The sequence below is a fragment of the Penicillium citrinum genome, assembly GCF_028827155.1.
Source record: "Penicillium citrinum strain IBT 23319 chromosome Unknown utg000001l:1.0-4955037.0:1.0-4956770.0, whole genome shotgun sequence".
Taxonomy (NCBI): Eukaryota; Fungi; Ascomycota; class Eurotiomycetes; order Eurotiales; family Aspergillaceae; genus Penicillium; species Penicillium citrinum.
The window spans coordinates 3,612,759-3,632,409 of record NW_026622686.1 but is presented as its reverse complement, the minus strand read 5'-3'; the positions used below and the strand labels follow the sequence as shown (position 1 = coordinate 3,632,409).

The window sequence follows — 19,651 nt, the reverse complement described above, 5'->3', positions numbered from 1 at the left end:
CGAAGCTCCAAATGTTCCAAGTGTTCCCATTGGAAAGGGCGAGCTTATCGCTTATCGTTTATCGCTTATCGCCACTGCGGCACTTCAATCTGTTGGAATAACACTCCCAGAACAAGTTTACCATCTCCAACTTCCTGGGCTTATGCTCATGATGTCTCATTCCCAAGATGAAGATGATGATTACTTTCTTCCTGCGGAAGACCAACGTGTTTTTGGTGCGGGAATTCGGCGCAAACGAGTTCCATTCGTACGCTCCTCCCATGATCTGAGTACTACAACATCGACACAAGCACCTTCTACGCCCTCTGGCCCAAGTATTGCAGATGCATACCTTTCAATTGTTCTCAAGAAAGATAAAGCCAAAACAGAACCATCCAGTCCATCTCCTAGACAAGATCCGCCTTCACACACAACACAGTCTACACCTCCGACTTCAAAGACAGCATCCCCTCAACCACCCTCTACAAAAGCCAACGACCAATGTGAAATATGCAATCTACCAGTCTCATCGGATACATCAGAAGAAAATACAAGCCCATCCCAAGAAAGACCACACGAGGCCTCACTCGCCCATCAAGTCTGCCTGACCCATTCCCACCCCCCATCACATCTCGACCGCACACACGTCGGACTACGATACCTCTCCACATATGGCTGGGATCCGGATAGTCGTCTCGGTCTTGGTGCCCCGGGTCGAGAGGGTATAAGAGAACCAATCAAAGGTCGAATCAAGAACGATACGGCCGGTCTAGGCACTGGACTTGATGCCGATGGAGACCCGATCAAGACTGTACCTGCGCCGCCTAAGAAAGTACAGAAATTGAATGCGAAGCAAATGAGGAAGAAACACTTCGAAGATAAGAAGAAAGGGGACAAATTGAGGAATTTGTTCTTTATGAATGATGATGTGTTGAAGTATCTTGGGGAAGAATGAAAGTAGGTGGTGCGATTTCATTAAAAGCTGGCGCTATTGATTGGAGTCTAATTTGTGTGAAATATTATGATACCCTTTTTAACATCATTCAGAAATGTACTGTACTTTATATTCGAGAGGCTACAGTAATGCCTTACCACCAGTATGGTGAGGATATCCTAGGTCATGCATAGTTCAAGTTGACTAGGTGTGTAAAATGGTAATGATGATACTCTCTGGGAGGCTCAGTTTCCACCGGCCAATTTTCATTTATCCTTTGTACGCAAGTCATTTTAATTGATATTTTTAAGGTATAGATAACTGGTAGCTTCTGATAGACCTGAGATGGACATTGTATGATATATGCAAAGAGTCGTGACCTTTCATCCAATAGCGGGGATAGCTCAGCTGGGAGAGCGCCAGACTGAAGTCTACTTTAGTCCAATAATCTGGAGGTCGTGTGTTCGATCCACACTCACCGCATCTCTTTTTGCTTGAACGAATTGATTTGGTTCATCTTCGGGCCCTTTTTCCCCCTTTTTTTTTGCAACCCCATTATGATCACGTGATTCTAAATTGCCCTACTATCATACTAACTACTACGACTTCAATCTGAACCTGTTCGATACATACTTCCCCAGATAATGAGCTAGCTCAACTATGGATTATTGAGGCATCTTCAATTGCAAGTTTTCCAAGTGTCATTTATTATAGGGCAGTTAAAACTAAGACGAGACATTGGATGCACTGGGTAAGACGTTTGTAGTGGAGATGGGACTCCTCAGACACAAAATCTTGCCAGCATTCAACAATCAGCGGGGATAGCTCAGCTGGGAGAGCGCCAGACTGAAGTGTACTTCGGTCCGAAAATCTGGAGGTCGTGTGTTCGATCCACACTCACCGCATCTTTTTTGAATTCTTTGTTTTTGCGTCTTAATCAACTGGGTTGAAAAAGTCATCATTGTGGATAGCCGAGTGGACTCTTCAGTTAGCGTGGGCTGTGCGGAGTTCCGCGGTAGGTATCCACATCACGCATACAGACGTATTGTATTAACTCCAACCTCTTCGTTTTTGCCTTTGATCATAGCCTCCTTAATCGATATTCATAATGAAATGGTCAAAGGGGGTTTTATCTCTCGAGATTTTGAAAGGTAACGAATTCGAAGCCTTTATACTGGATTCTACATATACTCCTAAAATAGTTAGTACAGTGCTTTAGGGCTTATCGGAGTAACCTTGATCCACCTTTCTAGTACGCCTATCCATCACTCACTCACTCACCACTCACATAGTACGCACTGGCTTTGTTCCTAGTTGTTCTTAAATTATCCGTCATTTAAGTCTCATAGCGGCAGCACTCAGGCTAGATATTACGTTAGCAGTCTTGGAAATCCGGGATTATGCGCCTTATTTAGCCGATCACAATGTCCACGTTGATTTAGCTCTAGACAAGCAACTCGAGTCCCTGCAAGTACAGTGACATGCATTCCCGGCGTCGAAATGGGAGACTGGCTTCCTGTGAGACTTGCCGCAAGGACAAGGTAAAGTGTGACCATGCTCAGCCTACGTGCGAACGTTGCCATAAACGGGGCCTCGATGATCGGTGTTTCTACCATCCTGCACCGTTGACGAGCGCTTCCACAAGACGACCAAATAGACAGAGGGAAATTCGAGGGTGAGTATGGTCATGTCCATCTGATACTACTGGGATAAGGGGATCATTTGGCTTAGTTCAATTATCACAGATCATTCTCACCTTCCCTGAGAAATCTACATAGCCCCGGATCTAATCCGGGGACTCTGGACGTTGCAGCAGACCGATCGTCTGTAATCCGCCCAGAAATTCGTGCTAATAATCAACTTACAGCTGGATATTTAGGCCCAACTAGTTTTGTTGCGGGGTTTGAAGGGGTCCTGGACGTCTTTTTCCAAGATGTTGAACAGTTCAATGCCAATGGGTGTGAGAATCCCGCTATGGCTACGCCTCCCGTGTTAGTGAAGAGAACTGCAGATGTTCTTCGGTGCTTGCAAGAGTTTACTACCATCAAAAATCTTGTCCGTGGGTACTATAGCATCTCTCAAACGGCTGTGATTCCATCGCCATTCATCCTCAATGCCCTGGATGAGCTTGAGATCGTTATCGACGGGGGCATGTTCGAGAGGTCATCCGATGAGCAATTAATGACATTTGGCACATTTGTCCTACAAAATACCGGCAAATCCTTCAAAATTCCACAGGAAAGCGACGGGTCCTCCTTTCACAAATCTTTTTCTGGGTCATCCCTTCGCTTGGAGATTATTGGAGTTATATGTGCTTTAGCAGGACGGGCTAACTATTTCGGACTCGCTGGAAGCATAGCTCGCCATATCGATTCGCGAATCAACTTTCCCCGAAAAATGTCTGTTTTATGTGATATCGTCATACAAATATGCAAGAGCCTCACAGGCTTGAATGATCTAACCCTCTGGCTTGTCCACGAAAGCCTCATGTTGTCTAAGCTGTTGGATGGAGATTCTAGTCAGTCAAAACATTGGATATTTGTTATTATAGCCCAGGCTTACCATTACCTTCATAGGTTCGATAACTTGGAACCGCCTTGGTGAGCTTGCTACAGATATATTCGAGCTTGGTGCGCATAGAGACATCTCCAGTACCAGTAGCATTTCGTTACCCTCGTTTATTCTTGAGACCCGAAGGAGGCTTTTTGCAGCCTCTTATCATTTCGATAAAAGCGTTGCAACTTTTCTTGGGCGGCCACCTCGTATTTCATGGAGACACTCGGATTGTCCTCTTCCTCTCGATATTAGCGATGAAGCTTTGGCTGGACAGCCTCATGTACTAGACGCTGCTCAGCGAACATTGGATGCTGATGGATGGAGCACGAAAAATACTTATCAACAAGCGTCTTGGATCCGCATGCGATTTATCATAAGTACTTTCCGAGAAGAGATTTTAGAGCTATCCCTTCAGAAGCCTAGCCCAAACAGAAAGGATCAATTGCGGTAAATTGAGCTCGATGCCCACCTCAAGCTATTGTACAGCCTAGGTGATGCTGACCATTGCTACAAGGGATGTCTCCAGTCGCTGTCATCGGGCGTGGAGCTCTTTGCCTAAACGGCTTCGATACACACCTAGCTGTTGGAAGTCCGACCTACCCATCGGGGTAAAATTGATGTCCGTCATTTCATACCTTGCCTATCTCTACAACGACTTCTCGATACAAAGGATATTGCATCATGACCCTGAGGTTTCGGATACTTCACTGCTGGACGTTAGCTCCGAGATTCTTTCAACTGTGTTGACTCTGGGACGGCAGTGGGAACGTTCTGTCGATATCAAGGGTGATTATACTTGGATCGTTAGTTCTGGTTACGTCTCATTCTTGACACCTACTAATCTCTTTTTTCAGGTCCTTGTATACGGGTTTTCATGCGCTAGCGTTCTGGTTCGAGCATTACAGAGACAAAGCCAGACTGGCCAGCCATTGTTGTATTCCGGATCTAGAGCCTCCCTTCTTCGTAACCTGAGCGTCTTCATCTCGCACTTAGAGTCGATGGACGGTGCGGGACAGGCAAACTCCTCGTTATTCACTCGTGCTATATCGGTCTTGTCGGCTATTGTCGATGAGATACTAGAGCCGCGGCCAGAAGCTCCTATCGAGAATTCCAGTCTTGATACAGCACTCGAATTCAATACTGATGCGCCCTTTCTTTTTGATCTTCAAGGAATAGACTTGATTGATACTGAAAATTTCCGGATTGCTTTTGACGATATGCTTTAGTAGGATAGGTATTCTATGACAATCGGTTTACGACTTCAACGGGTTGTTATAAATGATGCATGAGCTAATTAACGCTGGACCGGCGATGGGGTTTTTCCTCCGGGGCATCAATCCAACCATGTATTTTCGTCCGCCGGGTATTATGAGCTCGGGCACTTCTTAAGCATCTGAAACACCAGATCAAAATCCCATTGGTACTGCCTTGATCTTGAGGGGATTTGGCAATTTATATAGCCGTATCACAAGTGAAAACGGAACTCGATTTTACATAAAATCCTCAATCGGAAAAGTTCGAAAAGAAAGAAGAAAAAAATATATTAGAGAGGGATGATCTCAATTGACAGTTTACTCACTTGGTAAATAGGAACAAGAAGTATAAGAGGCAAAAAAGAGATGCGGTGAGTGTGGATCGAACACACGACCTCCAGATTAATGGACTAAAGTAGACTTCAGTCTGGCGCTCTCCCAGCTGAGCTATCCCCGCTATTTGATGCTGATTACTAATGCTTTATTGCTCTATAAGGGAGCTCACTGATCAAGAACATAAAATGAAAAACGTAAAAAAACAAAAAAGAAATGCGGTGAGTGTGGATCGAACACACGACCTCCAGATTATTGGACTAAAGTAGACTTCAGTCTGGCGCTCTCCCAGCTGAGCTATCCCCGCTGATTGTTGAATAACGGCATAATTTATGGTTATATAAGCCTTACACTAAAAGAGAATATCGCCACAAACGATTATTGGACTAGAGTAGCTCCAGACTAGATAGCTCATCATGCCAACTGTCTATAGGCCAATTTCTCTTCCTTTCGGGGATAAAGACCTCGGAAAGACCGTAATAGAAATTCATCAGAAATACCATGTATATATGTATATATTGTGTAACAGTTAACCAATCAACTACAATTGCCAGTCCATCCCACCTTCTGTCGGTGGTTATATATAACCGTATTAGTACCATCATCTACAGGGTAAAGTCCAGAATATTACCTACTACCCCATGACAAGTATCATGCCGGCCTCGCTGCCTCGGTACTCATCCCACGAAATCCATTTACCAGAAATGTACACCAGCTGCGTAGCACCATTAAAATAGTTACTTGACACCCTAGATACCCAAGTAGGAATACCCACCTGAGCAGGTACCTATATACCAGCTGATAATAACTCATTTTATATGTTCTGCACTACTGAGTATTTGCGATTCCTTTGTACTTTGGAAGCCCCTTCCAATTCCATCATAAATTCGATCAGCTGCAGAGTCTCCACGCAGTCTCAAGACAGGGCCTCGAAACCCAAATCCGCAATGCGCCCCCGAATGCCCCAGATCCGGTCCAACCAAAACATGACAAAGGAAAGATGGTATCACAACAGCGCTGAATGGAGCCGTGCACAGCACGGAGAGTGACAAAACGGCAAAGGTTTTATAGACCGATTGATAAATCATTTGAAGAATCGATATTTTTTCTTCTCCTTATCATCCTTTTTGTCTTTCTTATCCTTGTCCTTTTTATCCTTATCCTTCTTATGCGGCTTTCCGCTCGGTGGGGGAGTCCCATTCGATCCATTTTGTCTCAAGGACATGTTAGCCATCAGTGCCTCCGGCGGTGCGGGTGGATTCAAATGTGCCGTTGACACAGGTTTCTTCCGTGGCGGATGAGCAGGTGCAGGCGGAGCCTCGCGTTCAAAGAGGTGAGATGGGGCCGTGGGCTTAGGTCGCTCAGAAGGAATATCAAGACGGCGTTTGTCCATACTCAGATCACCCACCTGGCGCATGAAAAGCCCAGGTGTAAGCATGTGGGTGGTGGCCAAAAAGACATCCCGGCCGTAAGTTTGCGAGATCTCGTAGCATGTACGCGCCTCGCCATGAGTAGCACCTCCTGCCATAAAAACAATTATACGCTGGCGAGGTTGATCGACAGATCGCGTCCGTGCCCAAGTAGGTTTGGCGCTACGCAGTGAAGCTTGCTGGGAAATCATCTCCTGTGCAGCCATACCACCATCAGTCTCGGTATGAGGCCGAGTGAAAGGGAAGAGTGTAGTGTCTAATGTGCCTCGGATTTGATCCTCTAGCATCTGCTTGAGTGCGAGGTCATAGCGTGTCAAACTCAGTTCTTCCGATTCTGGTGCTGGGGTTCGCCGTTGAAATAGTGGTTGAGGTGGTGGTTTCTCATCTCGCAATGGCTTTTCCACTCGTACGCCAAGCAATTCGAGGTTGGCAATCACATTTCCATCCTGACCCGGAAGTTGTGCGTGTGCCATGAGCTTTCGAATATCACCACCAAGTAGACCACCGCGATAGATGATATATAGCAGAATCAACCGAAGCCGATCCGGCGGGATGACAGCATCATCATCAAGCAACTGCACAAGCTGCGCTGCCAGATTCTTGGCCTTCTTGTAATTTTCATCCAGCCCAGTCGCAAATGATTGCTCCATAGAGCTAACCTCGATAAGCTTGCGACCTCCGAAATGCTTCATACACTCTTCTGCCATGTTAAGGTGCAGTGTATAGGCATCCTTCCCTTCAGTAAACTCTGTCAGACCGGCTAACATGTCCTTGATGGTGTTTACATTCGCTTTGTCGTTGCTAGAGATTCGCGTTAGCCCGGTGGGAATGAAGTCAAACAAGATCAGCAAAAACTCACTCTTCTGCGAACTGCGGGTTGGCTTTTCGGAATTTAGCAAAGTCATCGCCGAGTTTCTGGAGCACATCTTTCATATGCATGTGCCGGTAGTCCACCCAAACTTTATCGTGTTCCCCAAGCTCCATTTCCTTCACCTCCTCGTTTTCTTTGCCCTCATTCAGCATCGTCTTGTACGTAACTTTGTCACCCTCCTTGATTGGTAAAAGATCATGCACCATTGCTTGGTATGTAAATTCGTGAATAAGAGGGGCGTAAACATCCATCGAGCGATCCACCACAAACAGCACTCCCCGGGGCCGGTTAGAAGGCGGAGGGAAATCACGCTGGAACTGAGCAAATTGATCTAGTTCCTCCTGAATGAAGCGTGCCAGGTGAGAGCATAATACTCCCGCCTCATGAGAGGGAGATCGGGGCCGGTAGTACCTAATGACAGGATATTCGCCCAAAGAGGCACAGACCGAAACAACCTGCAGTGATTATTTAGCAAGGAAATTGAATAATAGTTTGATACAAGCACCAAGCACTTGCTTACCTTCTGCGCAAGATCTTGGAGGTGGCGACGAATCAACTGATTGCAGCTTGGGTGGAACAGAACGGGGAAGCTCCACGGGTCACGGAATGTGACCAAATGTGACTCGCGGGGATAGAAGTTGATATTCATGACTCGGAAGTCAGCAATGGAATCGCGCGCCATCTGTGATCGCTCAATTCTCGCACGTTGTTGCGGGTCAAGGACTATCGGCACTGTTAGCTGGTTGTATTCAACCGAGGTCCCAATTGCTGGTCGACTAACATGCGGTCCACGTCAAAAATGACCGGCGGTACCTTTTCACCTCGAAATCGGCCATGAGACAATCCACGATCCAAGACTCCGGTGACAATATGTATAGAACGTCCATATCCGGGTTGTGCATTCGTCGGTGGTCAATCTGTTCGATATCTGCGACGATGAGGAATAGGTTAGCCTATTGCCCAGCATTCATAAATACTAGTAGCACACGGAGTCGACCTACTGGAGACATTGAGATTCAGAATATCTTCATCTTTTACAGCACCATTGATCAATTTCTTGCTGGTCTCATCCACCACCAAGACTTTCCACTATGCGGGATAAGCGTCAGTATTCGGCGCAAGCGGTGGGGGGGAGGGAACGGGGGATGCAACGTACTTCGTGGCCACCGGCATTGCGAATGGTGTTCAAAATGACTAGTCAGAGGATTACCCTGTTAGCTGAGCGTCCATTTAAGAAAACACCGAGTATGTTAGGAAGGGAGGTTCGCCACTTACTGTCGCGTTGGACATTGATAATTGAAGTGCTCATCTTGGCGGGCAGCCTAGAGCAGGACGACTGCAGGAAACAAAAGCGGAGAAGAGACAGGCGAACAAGACAGACGGAAGCGACGGAAATACCGTCGAAATAAGAGGTGAGTACACCAGAAAGGTAAAGAAAGGGTGAGAGATTCTGGAGAGAGATATTCAGGAGAAGTTTCAACGGAGAGGTGGCCCGTATGAGGTATATTGAAGGAGAAGAAGTGGTTCCCCACCATTTTTGATTTGAGCTTCTTGTCCAAAGTGGATCTTCCCGGTGGCGCGCGCCAGGGAACTCGTCTCCGATAAGCATTTCTTTTCCTTTTCTTTCTTCCTCCGAACTTTTGCCTCCGGTCTTGGATCTTTCGACCTATTGTCTCTATCACCTCAATCAGTCAATCAATCAATCAATCTAGGAATGCAGTCATGGACTGGCAGAGGCAGCTGGTCCCTTTTCTGCGCTTTACGACCTTTGTCTCGACCTATTGAACGACAATTTACCACCTCCCTTCCTCTACAACGATCGAAACGCGAGAAGTCGAAGAAAGATACTAGGTCGGAAAATGCCACCATAGACGCAAAGAAAAGCGCCAAATCGGCGATGAAAAGTGCTTCGACGAGGCCCAGCCGAAACGGTCTTGCAGCCCAGAGAGATTTCCACAGAGTAGTCCAGGCTGCATTGCAAGATGCTAAGCTGAGGTTGACATCAACAGGAGACTTGCCGACAACCTGGGGTCAGTTCGAACGCCAAATATTGAATGCGTGTAAGCTGGAGGAATCAAAATCAAACGCGAAATGGGGGCCCTTGATGCAAATCAAAGCGTCTTTGCAAAGGGCATATCTATCTACTGGCGTCGCGGGACTACGCGATGAATTGGAATATATGCGCTATGCGGATGACCTCACTGCAAGGTATTCGACCCCAAACTTGGAGGTACATCAAAAATTGGCCGACCTCCGCTATCCCGCCGAGTGGTATCCAAAAGCACGCTCCATGCAACGAACAATTCATCTGCATGTCGGTCCCACCAACTCCGGCAAGACATATCATGCTTTACAACGACTAAAGAAGTGTAAGACGGGGTTCTATGCGGGACCGCTCAGATTACTTGCGCAAGAGGTATACCACCGATTCAAGAATGAAGGCATACCTACAAGTCTGGTTACGGGAGATGATGTCAAGACGCCAGAGGATGGTCAAATACCTCGCATTGTGAGCAACACAGTGGAAATGGCTAGCGTGGGACAGGAATATGATGTTGGAGTAATTGATGAAATTCAAATGATATCCCATGCGCAACGTGGTTGGGCATGGACGCGAGCTGTACTGGGATGTCAGGCAAAGGAGCTTCATCTATGTGGTGAAACACGTGCAGTACCTCTCATTCGTGAACTCTGCGCACTGACGGGAGATACCCTGGAGATTCATCGATATGAACGTTTGAACCGCTTGGAGGTTATGGATAAAAGTTTGAAGGGCAACCTCAAAAACCTTCAAAAGGGCGATTGCATAGTTGCATTTTCTCGAGTCGGGATTCACGCTCTGAAAGCGGACATTGAAAAAGTAACGGGGAGACGAGCAGCAATTGTCTATGGAGGACTACCTGCCGAGATTCGAACGCAACAAGCCAACCTGTTCAACGACCCAGACAATGACTATGATTTCCTGGTTGCAAGTGATGCAATTGGTATGGGGTTGAACCTGTGAGTCTGAAGAAAAGTTTCCATTGGATTGTCTTGACCGGTGTTATTTACTGACTGATTCTCAACAGGAGTTGCAAGCGTGTCATTTTCGAAACTCTGGTCAAACGCCTTCCTGGCGGTCTTCAGCAGTTGACTGTTCCCGAAATTAAGCAGATTGGTGGGCGTGCAGGTCGATACCGACCGGCTGGCGCCAAAGATGGTTCAGAAGACGGAGCGAATATCGGACTTGTCACATCCCTTGAAGAGGTTGATCTCCCCTACATCCAAATGGCTATGAACATGGAGCCTCAGCCTCTCCGGGCCGCTGGTATATGTCCGCCAAATGTTGCATTCGAGCAACTTTCGGCCTACTTCCCAAAAACTGTCCCCTTTCGAGTATCTCATCAAGCGGCTTAACGAAATATCCAGCATCAAGTCTCCTTTCTTCTTGTGTGACAACAAAGATCAGCTTGAAAATGCTGAAATTATCGATAGTACGAATGGCTTACGAATTGCGGACCAATTGCTTTTCATGGCTGCGCCGATGGACAATAGGAATCAATCCTCCCGCGAAATTACAGCTGCATTTGTTGACTGCGTTGCTGAAAATTCACGCGGAAGACTATTGGACATTCCCCATCTTAATCTTGAGATTCTCGAGCGGCCTGTATCTGGCAACAAAGAATATTTGCATGAGCTGGAGAGTCTGCACAAGGCAATCATCCTTTATTCGTGGCTGAGTTTCCGATTCGGCGGGATCTTCACCGATAGGACTCTTGCATCACATGTCAAGGAACTTGCTGAACAGAGAATGGTGCGGGCACTGACTGAATTCTCTGCCAACAAGTCATTACGAAAAGATGCATCCTTGAAGCGCCAGATTGCGCTTCAGAAGCAACTGCACCGACAAAAGAGTATTGGATCGGAGGGCTTAATGCCACAGTCTGGTGAGGGTGGTGAGGGCGATATGCCGATAAATCTGGCCGAAGCTGATGCTCAAGGAGCCACCGAAGGCGGAAACCCCGACCCAGAGGGTGATCAGTTGCCCGAAGAAGAGATGGAGTCGGATTTGACTGAAGAAAACTTCGAAGAGTTATCCGAGGAGCAAATGCTGGACCACATCACTGAAGACAGCCCTCAAGAGAAGGCAGAGGGTGAAGGACATGAGCTACATACTGCCTCTCAACCGTGAAGAATACTGTGTACAAAATATTAGTACTGTATATTAGCTGTATAAAATAAAACCTCTATTTTGGATGTTTCAAGGTTTGAACTTTGATACTTTTCGATGACCTTTGGGTCCGTAGTTGACGGCGGACTAGGTCGGAGCAAGATTTGTTAAAATTCAACTTCGTCATCTACCTAGGAAACACTAACGTAGTAATACCTATTACTATAGGTATATTCTGCTCGATACAATCGAAAATTCATACACTTCCAAGGGCAAGTGTTAGTTGAGAGTCACATTAGTACCATATGTGGCTGTGCGTGTTATATGTGGCTGTGCCATAGTCTCCATATCCACTCAGTCGGTGATGCCTCGAAAGTAAGGCGTCTTATCTCTTATCAGTGGCGTCGGGTCCTACTGCACTGATTTTCCGCCTTCACTTTGTTCGGAGTCAACTACGCGATCAGAACAGTGTTCTGCGCAGCCATTCATTTCAACCTCATTGGCTTGCGCCCACGTCTTTTATATTTCCTAGTCGCTCCTTTACAAGGTCGCCCATAATGGATGACTTGGAGTCCCTGGAGTTGTTCTCGCTCGTGTCACGAGTGACAAACGAACTTCAGAACCACCTGGGCATTAACGACAAAACGCTGGCCGAATTCGTCATTGACCAACATCTCAAATGCAATGGAAACTTCGCTGAATTCAAAAAGGGCCTTGACGAGATGGGTGCCGAGTTTCCTCAGAGTTTGATGGAGAGTGTCGACCGCCTTGTCTTGACGATGCATCCGAAATACAAGAACAAGAAAGAAGAGAATGGAGACGCCGCAGCTGCAGATGATGATCTCATGGATGAACTTGGTGCGCTGGAGCGCAAGTCACGCGTTTTCAAGGGCCTAGCAGTTCCAGATCGAGAGAAGCGCTGGGAGGAAGATGACTACCTCGATAAATCAGCAAACGACGCTGAAGCAGGGGCCATGGATGATACATTTGCGATGCTGGAGGGACTGGCTGGCAAATCGAAGGAGGAAAATTCGCGACCTCCGCAAGATGACCGAAGCGGCAGAAAACGAAGCCGTAGCCCTTACGACGACGATAACCGTGGGCGACGACACCGTGATAAATACCGTTCGAGATCTCGAAGCACACATCGGCGGAGCAAGAATGATGACTTTGTGGATGAGTTTGGCAGATCAATTGGCAAATATGGTGATAGGAAGGATGACCACCGTAATGGTCACAGTGACCGACGCAAGCGTCGAGACCGTGATAGAGATGATCATTTTGATGAACCACCGCCCATGGAATTGGATGATCATCCCGTCATTTATAAGGTCTATGATGGTCGCGTCACAGGAGTCAAGGATTTCGGTGCTTTTGTGAATTTGCAAGGGGTGAAAGGAAAGGTTGATGGCCTTGTGCACGTTTCTGCAATGCTCGAAGGTGCGCGGGTAAACCACCCCTCTGACCTTGTATCGCGTGGCCAACCTGTCAAGGTGAAGGTTGTCAAGATTGAAGGTACTCGCATTGGTCTGTCGATGAAGGAAGTCGATCAGACAACAGGTCGCGATCTCGTTCCTCAACGTCGTCTTGCCTCAGGTGCAAACATGGAGCGCCTTGATGGCTCAGCACCGGATGATAGATACGGGAATCTCAGCTCCGATGTTCCTGTCATTGAGGATTCTGGTAGACCCCTGAAAAACCGAAAACGCATGACTTCGCCAGAACGCTGGGAGATCCGACAGCTCATCGCATCCGGAGTTGCTTCAGCAGCTGACTACCCAGATCTCGAGGAGGAATACCATGCGACTCTCACTGGCGAAGGTACATTTGAAGAAGAGGAGGATGTTGATATCGAGGTCAAGGATGAGGAACCTCCTTTCCTGGCTGGCCAGACTAAGCAGTCCCTCGAGCTTTCTCCAATCCGTGTTGTCAAGGCACCAGATGGGTCAATGAATCGTGCGGCGATGTCCGGCACAAACCTTGCGAAGGAAAGACGTGAATTGAAACAACAGGAAGCGCAGGACAAGGCAGCCGAGCGAGCAGCCGAAGTTGATCTCAATGCCCAATGGCATGACCCAATGGTAGCGGCAGAGGACAGAAAATTCGCTGCAGATCTCCGCAGTACCCAGCAACAAGATGAATCAGTGCCGGAATGGAAGAGGGTCACCATGGGCAAGAATGTGTCTTTAGGAAAACGGACTGACATGTCCATCAAGCAACAGCGCGAGAGCTTGCCCGTGTTTAAATTCAGGAAGCAACTGCTGGATGCAGTGAAAGACAATCAGCTTATGATTGTCGTTGGAGACACTGGATCGGGAAAAACCACTCAACTGACTCAGTATCTGGCGGAGGCCGGTTACGGAAACAATGGTATCATTGGTTGTACTCAACCTCGTCGTGTTGCTGCCATGTCTGTTGCCAAGCGTGTAGCGGAGGAAGTTGGCTGCAGACTCGGTGCAGAAGTCGGATATACAATTCGTTTCGAGGATTGCACAAGTCCCGATACAAAAATCAAGTATATGACTGACGGTATGCTTCAACGTGAGATTCTTCTGGACCCAGACCTTAAGAAATACTCCGTGATCATGCTTGACGAAGCCCACGAACGAACCATTGCTACCGATATTCTGTTTGGATTGTTGAAGAAGACTGTTAAGCGACGTCCCGATTTGAGACTTATCGTGACCTCGGCCACTCTAGATGCTGAGAAGTTCTCAGAGTACTTCAATGGCTGCCCTATCTTCTCCATCCCGGGAAGAACCTTCCCTGTCGAGATTATGTACTCGAAGGAGCCCGAGTCTGATTATTTGGATGCTACTCTGATTACCGTGATGCAAATTCACTTGACAGAAGCTGCTGGTGATATTCTTGTTTTCCTGACAGGACAAGAAGAAATCGACACATCTTGCGAGATATTATTCGAGCGGATGAAAGCCCTTGGGCCTTCAGTGCCGGAGCTTGTTATCTTACCCGTCTACTCTGCGCTTCCTAGTGAAATGCAAAGTCGAATCTTCGACCCTGCACCGCCCGGTGGTCGAAAAGTAATCATTGCGACCAATATTGCCGAGACCTCCATCACCATTGACAACATTTACTATGTTATCGATCCCGGCTTTGTCAAACAAAATGCTTATGACCCTAAGCTTGGTATGGATTCGCTTGTGGTCACACCTATCTCCCAAGCACAAGCCAAGCAGCGTGCTGGCCGTGCAGGACGTACAGGACCCGGTAAATGTTTCCGGTTGTATACGGAAGCTGCCTATCAATCCGAAATGCTTCCAACGACTATACCCGAAATCCAACGTCAAAACTTATCACATACCATTCTTATGCTGAAAGCCATGGGTATCAATGATCTTTTGCATTTCGACTTCATGGATCCTCCTCCAACCAATACCATGCTTTCTGCACTGGAGGAACTATATGCGTTGTCTGCTCTCGATGACGAAGGCCTTCTCACTCGACTCGGGCGGAAGATGGCTGACTTCCCCATGGAGCCTGCTTTGGCCAAGGTGCTTATCGCTTCCGTGGATATGAGCTGCTCTGAAGAGATGCTTAGCATAGTCGCCATGCTTTCAATTACTTCGGTCTTCTATCGTCCAAAAGAAAAGCAGCAACAAGCAGACCAGAAGAAATCCAAGTTCCATGACCCTCACGGTGACCATCTGACACTGCTAAACGTCTACAATGCATGGAAGCAGTCCAAGTTTAGTAATGCTTGGTGTTTCGAGAATTTCATTCAAGCACGTCAGATTCGCCGTGCGCAAGATGTTCGACAACAGCTGCTTGGCATCATGAACCGTTACCGTCACAAGATCGTCTCGTGCGGACGGGATACTATGAAGGTGCGACAGGCTCTCTGCACTGGATTCTTCCGGAATGCTGCCCGCAAGGATCCCCAGGAAGGATATAAAACTCTCGTCGAAGGCACCCCTGTTTACATGCACCCTAGCTCTGCTCTTTTCGGCAAACCATCAGAGCATGTCATCTACCACGATTTGGTACTTACTTCGAAAGAGTACATGCATTGCACAACATCAATTGAGCCCAAATGGCTGGTCGAGGCAGCACCTACCTTCTTCAAGGTCGCACCTACAGATCGTCTCTCTAAAAGGAAGAAGGCCGAACGTATTCAGCCACTGCATAATCGGTTTGCTGGTGAAGATGATTGGCGTCTGTCGGCCCAACGGCGCCAGGGTAGAGGAGGTGGCGGTGGTACATGGGGCTGATCTGTTATATATGTTCTTATTATCAAAAATGAGTGGGGGATTTCTCTTCCTGGTCTTTACCTTCGACTGGCTGTGTATAATTTTCTCTTGAAGCGAACCCTTTTTAGACTGCGCTGCAAATGGCATAATGAACGACATTGAGATGACTAGTAAGACTGGCTGGGCGCTATAAGAAAACAGTATCACGGTATAATGTAAAATTCTCCTGTATAAACTGATGGAACACTTTAACATAATTGCAATAATTAGGGATGATTCTAAAAAACCAAAGTGTTCTTATTTTTAGAGTTGAAGGGAGTGCGGAGTGGCGCTGACCAATCAACGATCACCTGGAAATTTCGATGGCATCGGAGCTTCGCAACATCCAAAAAAAAAAAGACAAAACACCATCACTCGCTTTTCACCAGCGCAAGAATGTCGCACATTACAGAGCACCCACTTCGGGTTAAGAGGAGAAAACTCGACGATAATGCTCAACCCGCTGAAGATGTGAACTTTACATCGCCGGCTCAGTTGCGTGAGCTGCTGGTCTTCCAACAGAATCCTGCTACGGCCAAGCAAGGTCAGTCTATCGCAGAAGCGGATATCCAGAAACACAAGAATTAATTGGAGATCTAGGTCTTGTTGCATTCAAGAACTTCTTGTCTACTATTCACAACCCGGAGAAGGAGCAAGAGAAAGCCCAGAAGCTGAAGGTTCTGAAGGGTTATTGCGATAAGCAAACTTCGCCTGGTAAAGAAGAAGGCGACTCCATCTGCTTCCCAGACATTATTCAAACTTGGAGCTTCGCCGATGGTAACAACAATGAGCCTCTTCTTACTACCGTGCCCTCAGTACTGGCTATTTTCTTGAAGACCATCTCACGTGAGATTGACTTCCGAGACTTCGGCATCGCGCTGTGCAAGCATCTGCTGCAAAAAGATCAGCTGAGACTTTTCAACCGTGGTCTGACTGCCACAAAATCAAAGGAACATCTTATTTCGCCTTGTCTTCGCCTTCTAACTGAGATCGTCACATTCGACGGTGGCGCGGTGGCCCGACAATTATACAACCGTCGCTATATCGCTTTCAAACGTCTTGAAGTCTTCTTAACGCCCAATAAGACCCAACTAGACACGGATCAGGAAGATACTCCGAAATCGACTCTCCGTCGGAATGCTCAACGATATGTGCTTGCGAATCTGCGGGTACAGCATACCCTCGAAAAGAGTGACCTCATTGAACAGTTCAAGCTTACCAGATCATTCCTTGATAATCTTCGCAAAGATCCCCGGGATATTGTATTGGAAGTGATTAAGTCGATTGAGAGAGATATCATTCAGGATGCTTCACTCTCGCGTAAGTCCAAGAGCAAGTTTTTCAACCGCGGCAACATGGAGAAGTTAGTCACACTCTACGGTTACGACCGAGAGTCTGACGAGCCCAACCCCGAGGGGATCTCGATTGCAAATGAAATCCACCGAATTCTATTGAATCTTTGCAAGACCGCTGATCTAGGCGTTCTTCTTCCCGAGACGGGCTGGTATCCGGTTGGAGTGGACCCAGAGACTCTTCCTGTGGACGATGATGAATGCATCGAGCTGGGGCTTGACTCGCCAATTTATGTCGACAGGTACCGTGAGACAGTTCCAGTTCGCAACGGCACATTGTCATACCTCATTCAATGTTTACGCCCCGACGTGGATAGTCTGCAAATTGAATTGCTTGTGACAATTTTCAAGGTTGCGCCTGAGTTGATTGCCGATTACTTTACCAGGAAAACCATGTTCACTTCCGATCCCAAAGCAACGCCTTCCTGGATGGCTGAGTCTGCTTTTCTCTTTTCCACGGTTCAACTACCAGTTCCTACGAATTGTGGATGGAAAGACAGACAGCCAACTCTACCCCCGCCGGTCTCGATTGTTATTGAGAATATTCTCCCACGCCCTTTGAGCCAAAAGGTCATGACTCGCTGTCTCAACCAAAATGCAGAGATTATCACACTGTTCGCTGTGCGAATCTTAACTCAAGCGTTTACCAAATTACGAGCGGTCCTCAAGATATTCCGGGCTGATCACGGCCAAGCTCAATTGTTCTGGAACCAAGCATCCTCCAAGCTACTCGCCGAATTTTCACGCAGGTGTCCAGCTCTGAAGGATGTTATCCTGCTGTTTCGACGAACTGCCAAGGATGATTTCCAACAACAAGAGGCCGTGGCGGAGTTATTGACTTTCTACTATGAGGTGATGCCTGATATTGCGCTGGAGGAGAACTTTGATGTATCGTTGGTCCTAGTAGAGGTTCTGAAGCGACTGGAGGACTCGGAGTTGAATACGGATGACTCTGAGCTGCTTCTCGGCCAGCTTCAGAGTGTCCTCCAGATCGCGCAGCAATCCACCTCTATGCGGTGGTGGCAGAAACCCGCTACTATGCAGTATTCACCATTTATCTCCGTTCTCAAAGTCCTCGTCGGGACGTCGGACAGGGTCTCTTCGCGACGAATCTCGGTTCTACTGAGAACAGTGCTTGTGGATACTGCTGTTCTACGGGACTCACCACTTTCATTCAATGCCCTGCTGTCCAGTCTGGAAGACTCCGAATCAGAGGACCTTCACAAGCAGCTGGTTTTCATTGAAAATTGCATTTCTCGCGTGGCTAAGAAACCTGTCCATTACCTCGACCTCCTCGAATCGCTTTCAGAGGGTGCAACTAAGTCAACAAGCTCCATTGTGGCTGCCATTGTGGAACAATGGCCGTTCGTGGTGAAAGCGGGTGATGAGAATACCGAAAGGGCCGTTGGGGCATGGATCTCCAACTTATTCGGTCAGCTCAAGCAAGCTGGGGAGGACACGGCTGCTCTGAAGGCTGCTCGAGATACTCTCACGGAAGCGACCCAGACCAAGAAAGTCCGTTCAGCTTTGAAAAAATGCCTTAAGGGAGTTGAAGAAGGAGATTCGGCGGACAAAATGGACATCGATTCCGGTCCAACTCAACCAAGCTCAGTTGGCAAGCCTGCAGAGGTTGATCTCGATGAGATATTTGGATTTATTCCCACCGAAGGCACGACCCACAATGCATTGCATCGATGGGAAAGAGAAGATCTCGAAGCCGCAGTGGAACAAGGTCATATTGCCGAGTTAATGCTCTGTCTGTGCTCTGAGCATGAGGAGGTACGAAGACAGGCGTTTGCCAACGTCGCACGATTTATGGCTCAGGTCAAAGAATCCAATTATGTTGAATGGCGCTCGGTCTATATCCTGACCGGTGAGCTACTTGAGACTGTGAACACTCTTGGTCTCAACGCCGGGGAATCAATCCCCTGGATTGTCGGTGAATGCGCTGCCAACTGCCTTGCCGTTATCACAAATCCGTTACATAAGGTATACGGGAAAGTGAATAAGTTCTTGCAGAAGGCACCTGCCTGGGAGGTTGAGAAAATCCCATCTTATTGGATCGACAAAATCTTCCTGCATGAGCCCGAGCTCGATGACGGATTCCTTGATGAGATTGATTGGCTCTTAGGTCTTTTCGTAAAGGGCCTTCGCAGCAAAGAGGTATGTTCAACGGAAATTCCAAGCTCTCAAGCTATGGCTAATGTGAATTTGTTCTAGGATATGGAAATTTACCGTCGTGCGAATGTCTTCGAGCGTATTCTCTCGCTATATCAATCCTCGAGTATCGGCACGGAGGCCCGCAAGAAGATCCTGCATATCATTTATCGCGCCGCGCAGGTTGGTGGTAGCACAACGCTGATCACCCGGGCCGCTATTATCAGCTGGATCCAGGTCCAGATCACCGAGGCCGATGCCAAAGAAGCTGCTCTTCTATCTGCACTCGCGCGAAAGCTGTACGAAATGTCTGATCGCGAACGAGTTGATGCCTGGAGTGCTGGCACAATTGAACAGGCGCTCAAGGTGATTCACTAGTTGCGAAGGGG

At 47.5% G+C, this 19,651-nt stretch overlaps 6 protein-coding genes across 6 annotated transcripts; 5 read left to right on the top strand and 1 right to left on the bottom strand.

Annotated features, from left to right (window-relative positions):
• Positions 1-151: 151 nt before the first annotated feature.
• N7469_001372 (putative G-patch domain protein) lies at positions 152-934 on the top strand (the record flags this gene model as incomplete). The annotated part of the gene is made up of 1 exon (XM_056640292.1): positions 152-934. The coding sequence occupies one exon, from the start codon at positions 152-154 to the stop codon at positions 932-934; it is 783 nt and encodes a 260-aa protein (XP_056506049.1).
• Positions 935-2,394: 1,460 nt separating this feature from the next.
• On the top strand, positions 2,395-4,695 carry N7469_001371 (uncharacterized protein; the record flags this gene model as incomplete). The annotated part of the gene is made up of 5 exons (XM_056640291.1): positions 2,395-2,588; positions 2,659-3,431; positions 3,490-3,916; positions 3,984-4,272; positions 4,324-4,695. The coding sequence occupies 5 exons, from the start codon at positions 2,395-2,397 to the stop codon at positions 4,693-4,695; spliced, it is 2,055 nt and encodes a 684-aa protein (XP_056506048.1).
• A 1,444-nt stretch (positions 4,696-6,139) lies between these two features.
• On the bottom strand, positions 6,140-8,665 carry N7469_001370 (Sec1 family protein; the record flags this gene model as incomplete). Its single annotated transcript, XM_056640290.1, has 7 exons — positions 6,140-7,286; positions 7,345-7,811; positions 7,877-8,079; positions 8,138-8,284; positions 8,358-8,445; positions 8,513-8,550; positions 8,632-8,665. 7 exons carry the CDS (start codon positions 8,663-8,665, stop codon positions 6,140-6,142), a joined length of 2,124 nt encoding a protein of 707 aa, XP_056506047.1.
• A 405-nt stretch (positions 8,666-9,070) lies between these two features.
• On the top strand, positions 9,071-11,527 carry N7469_001369 (ATP-dependent RNA helicase SUV3; the record flags this gene model as incomplete). The annotated part of the gene is given in 3 exon segments (XM_056640289.1): positions 9,071-10,356; positions 10,425-10,719; positions 10,733-11,527. The coding sequence occupies 3 exon segments, from the start codon at positions 9,071-9,073 to the stop codon at positions 11,525-11,527; spliced, it is 2,376 nt and encodes a 791-aa protein (XP_056506046.1).
• Positions 11,528-12,063: 536 nt separating this feature from the next.
• On the top strand, positions 12,064-15,735 carry N7469_001368 (uncharacterized protein; the record flags this gene model as incomplete). The annotated part of the gene is made up of 1 exon (XM_056640288.1): positions 12,064-15,735. The coding sequence occupies one exon, from the start codon at positions 12,064-12,066 to the stop codon at positions 15,733-15,735; it is 3,672 nt and encodes a 1,223-aa protein (XP_056506045.1).
• A 414-nt stretch (positions 15,736-16,149) lies between these two features.
• N7469_001367 (NPA1/URB1 family protein) lies at positions 16,150-19,640 on the top strand (the record flags this gene model as incomplete). Its single annotated transcript, XM_056640287.1, has 3 exons — positions 16,150-16,297; positions 16,354-19,268; positions 19,326-19,640. 3 exons carry the CDS (start codon positions 16,150-16,152, stop codon positions 19,638-19,640), a joined length of 3,378 nt encoding a protein of 1,125 aa, XP_056506044.1.
• Positions 19,641-19,651: the final 11 nt, after the last annotated feature.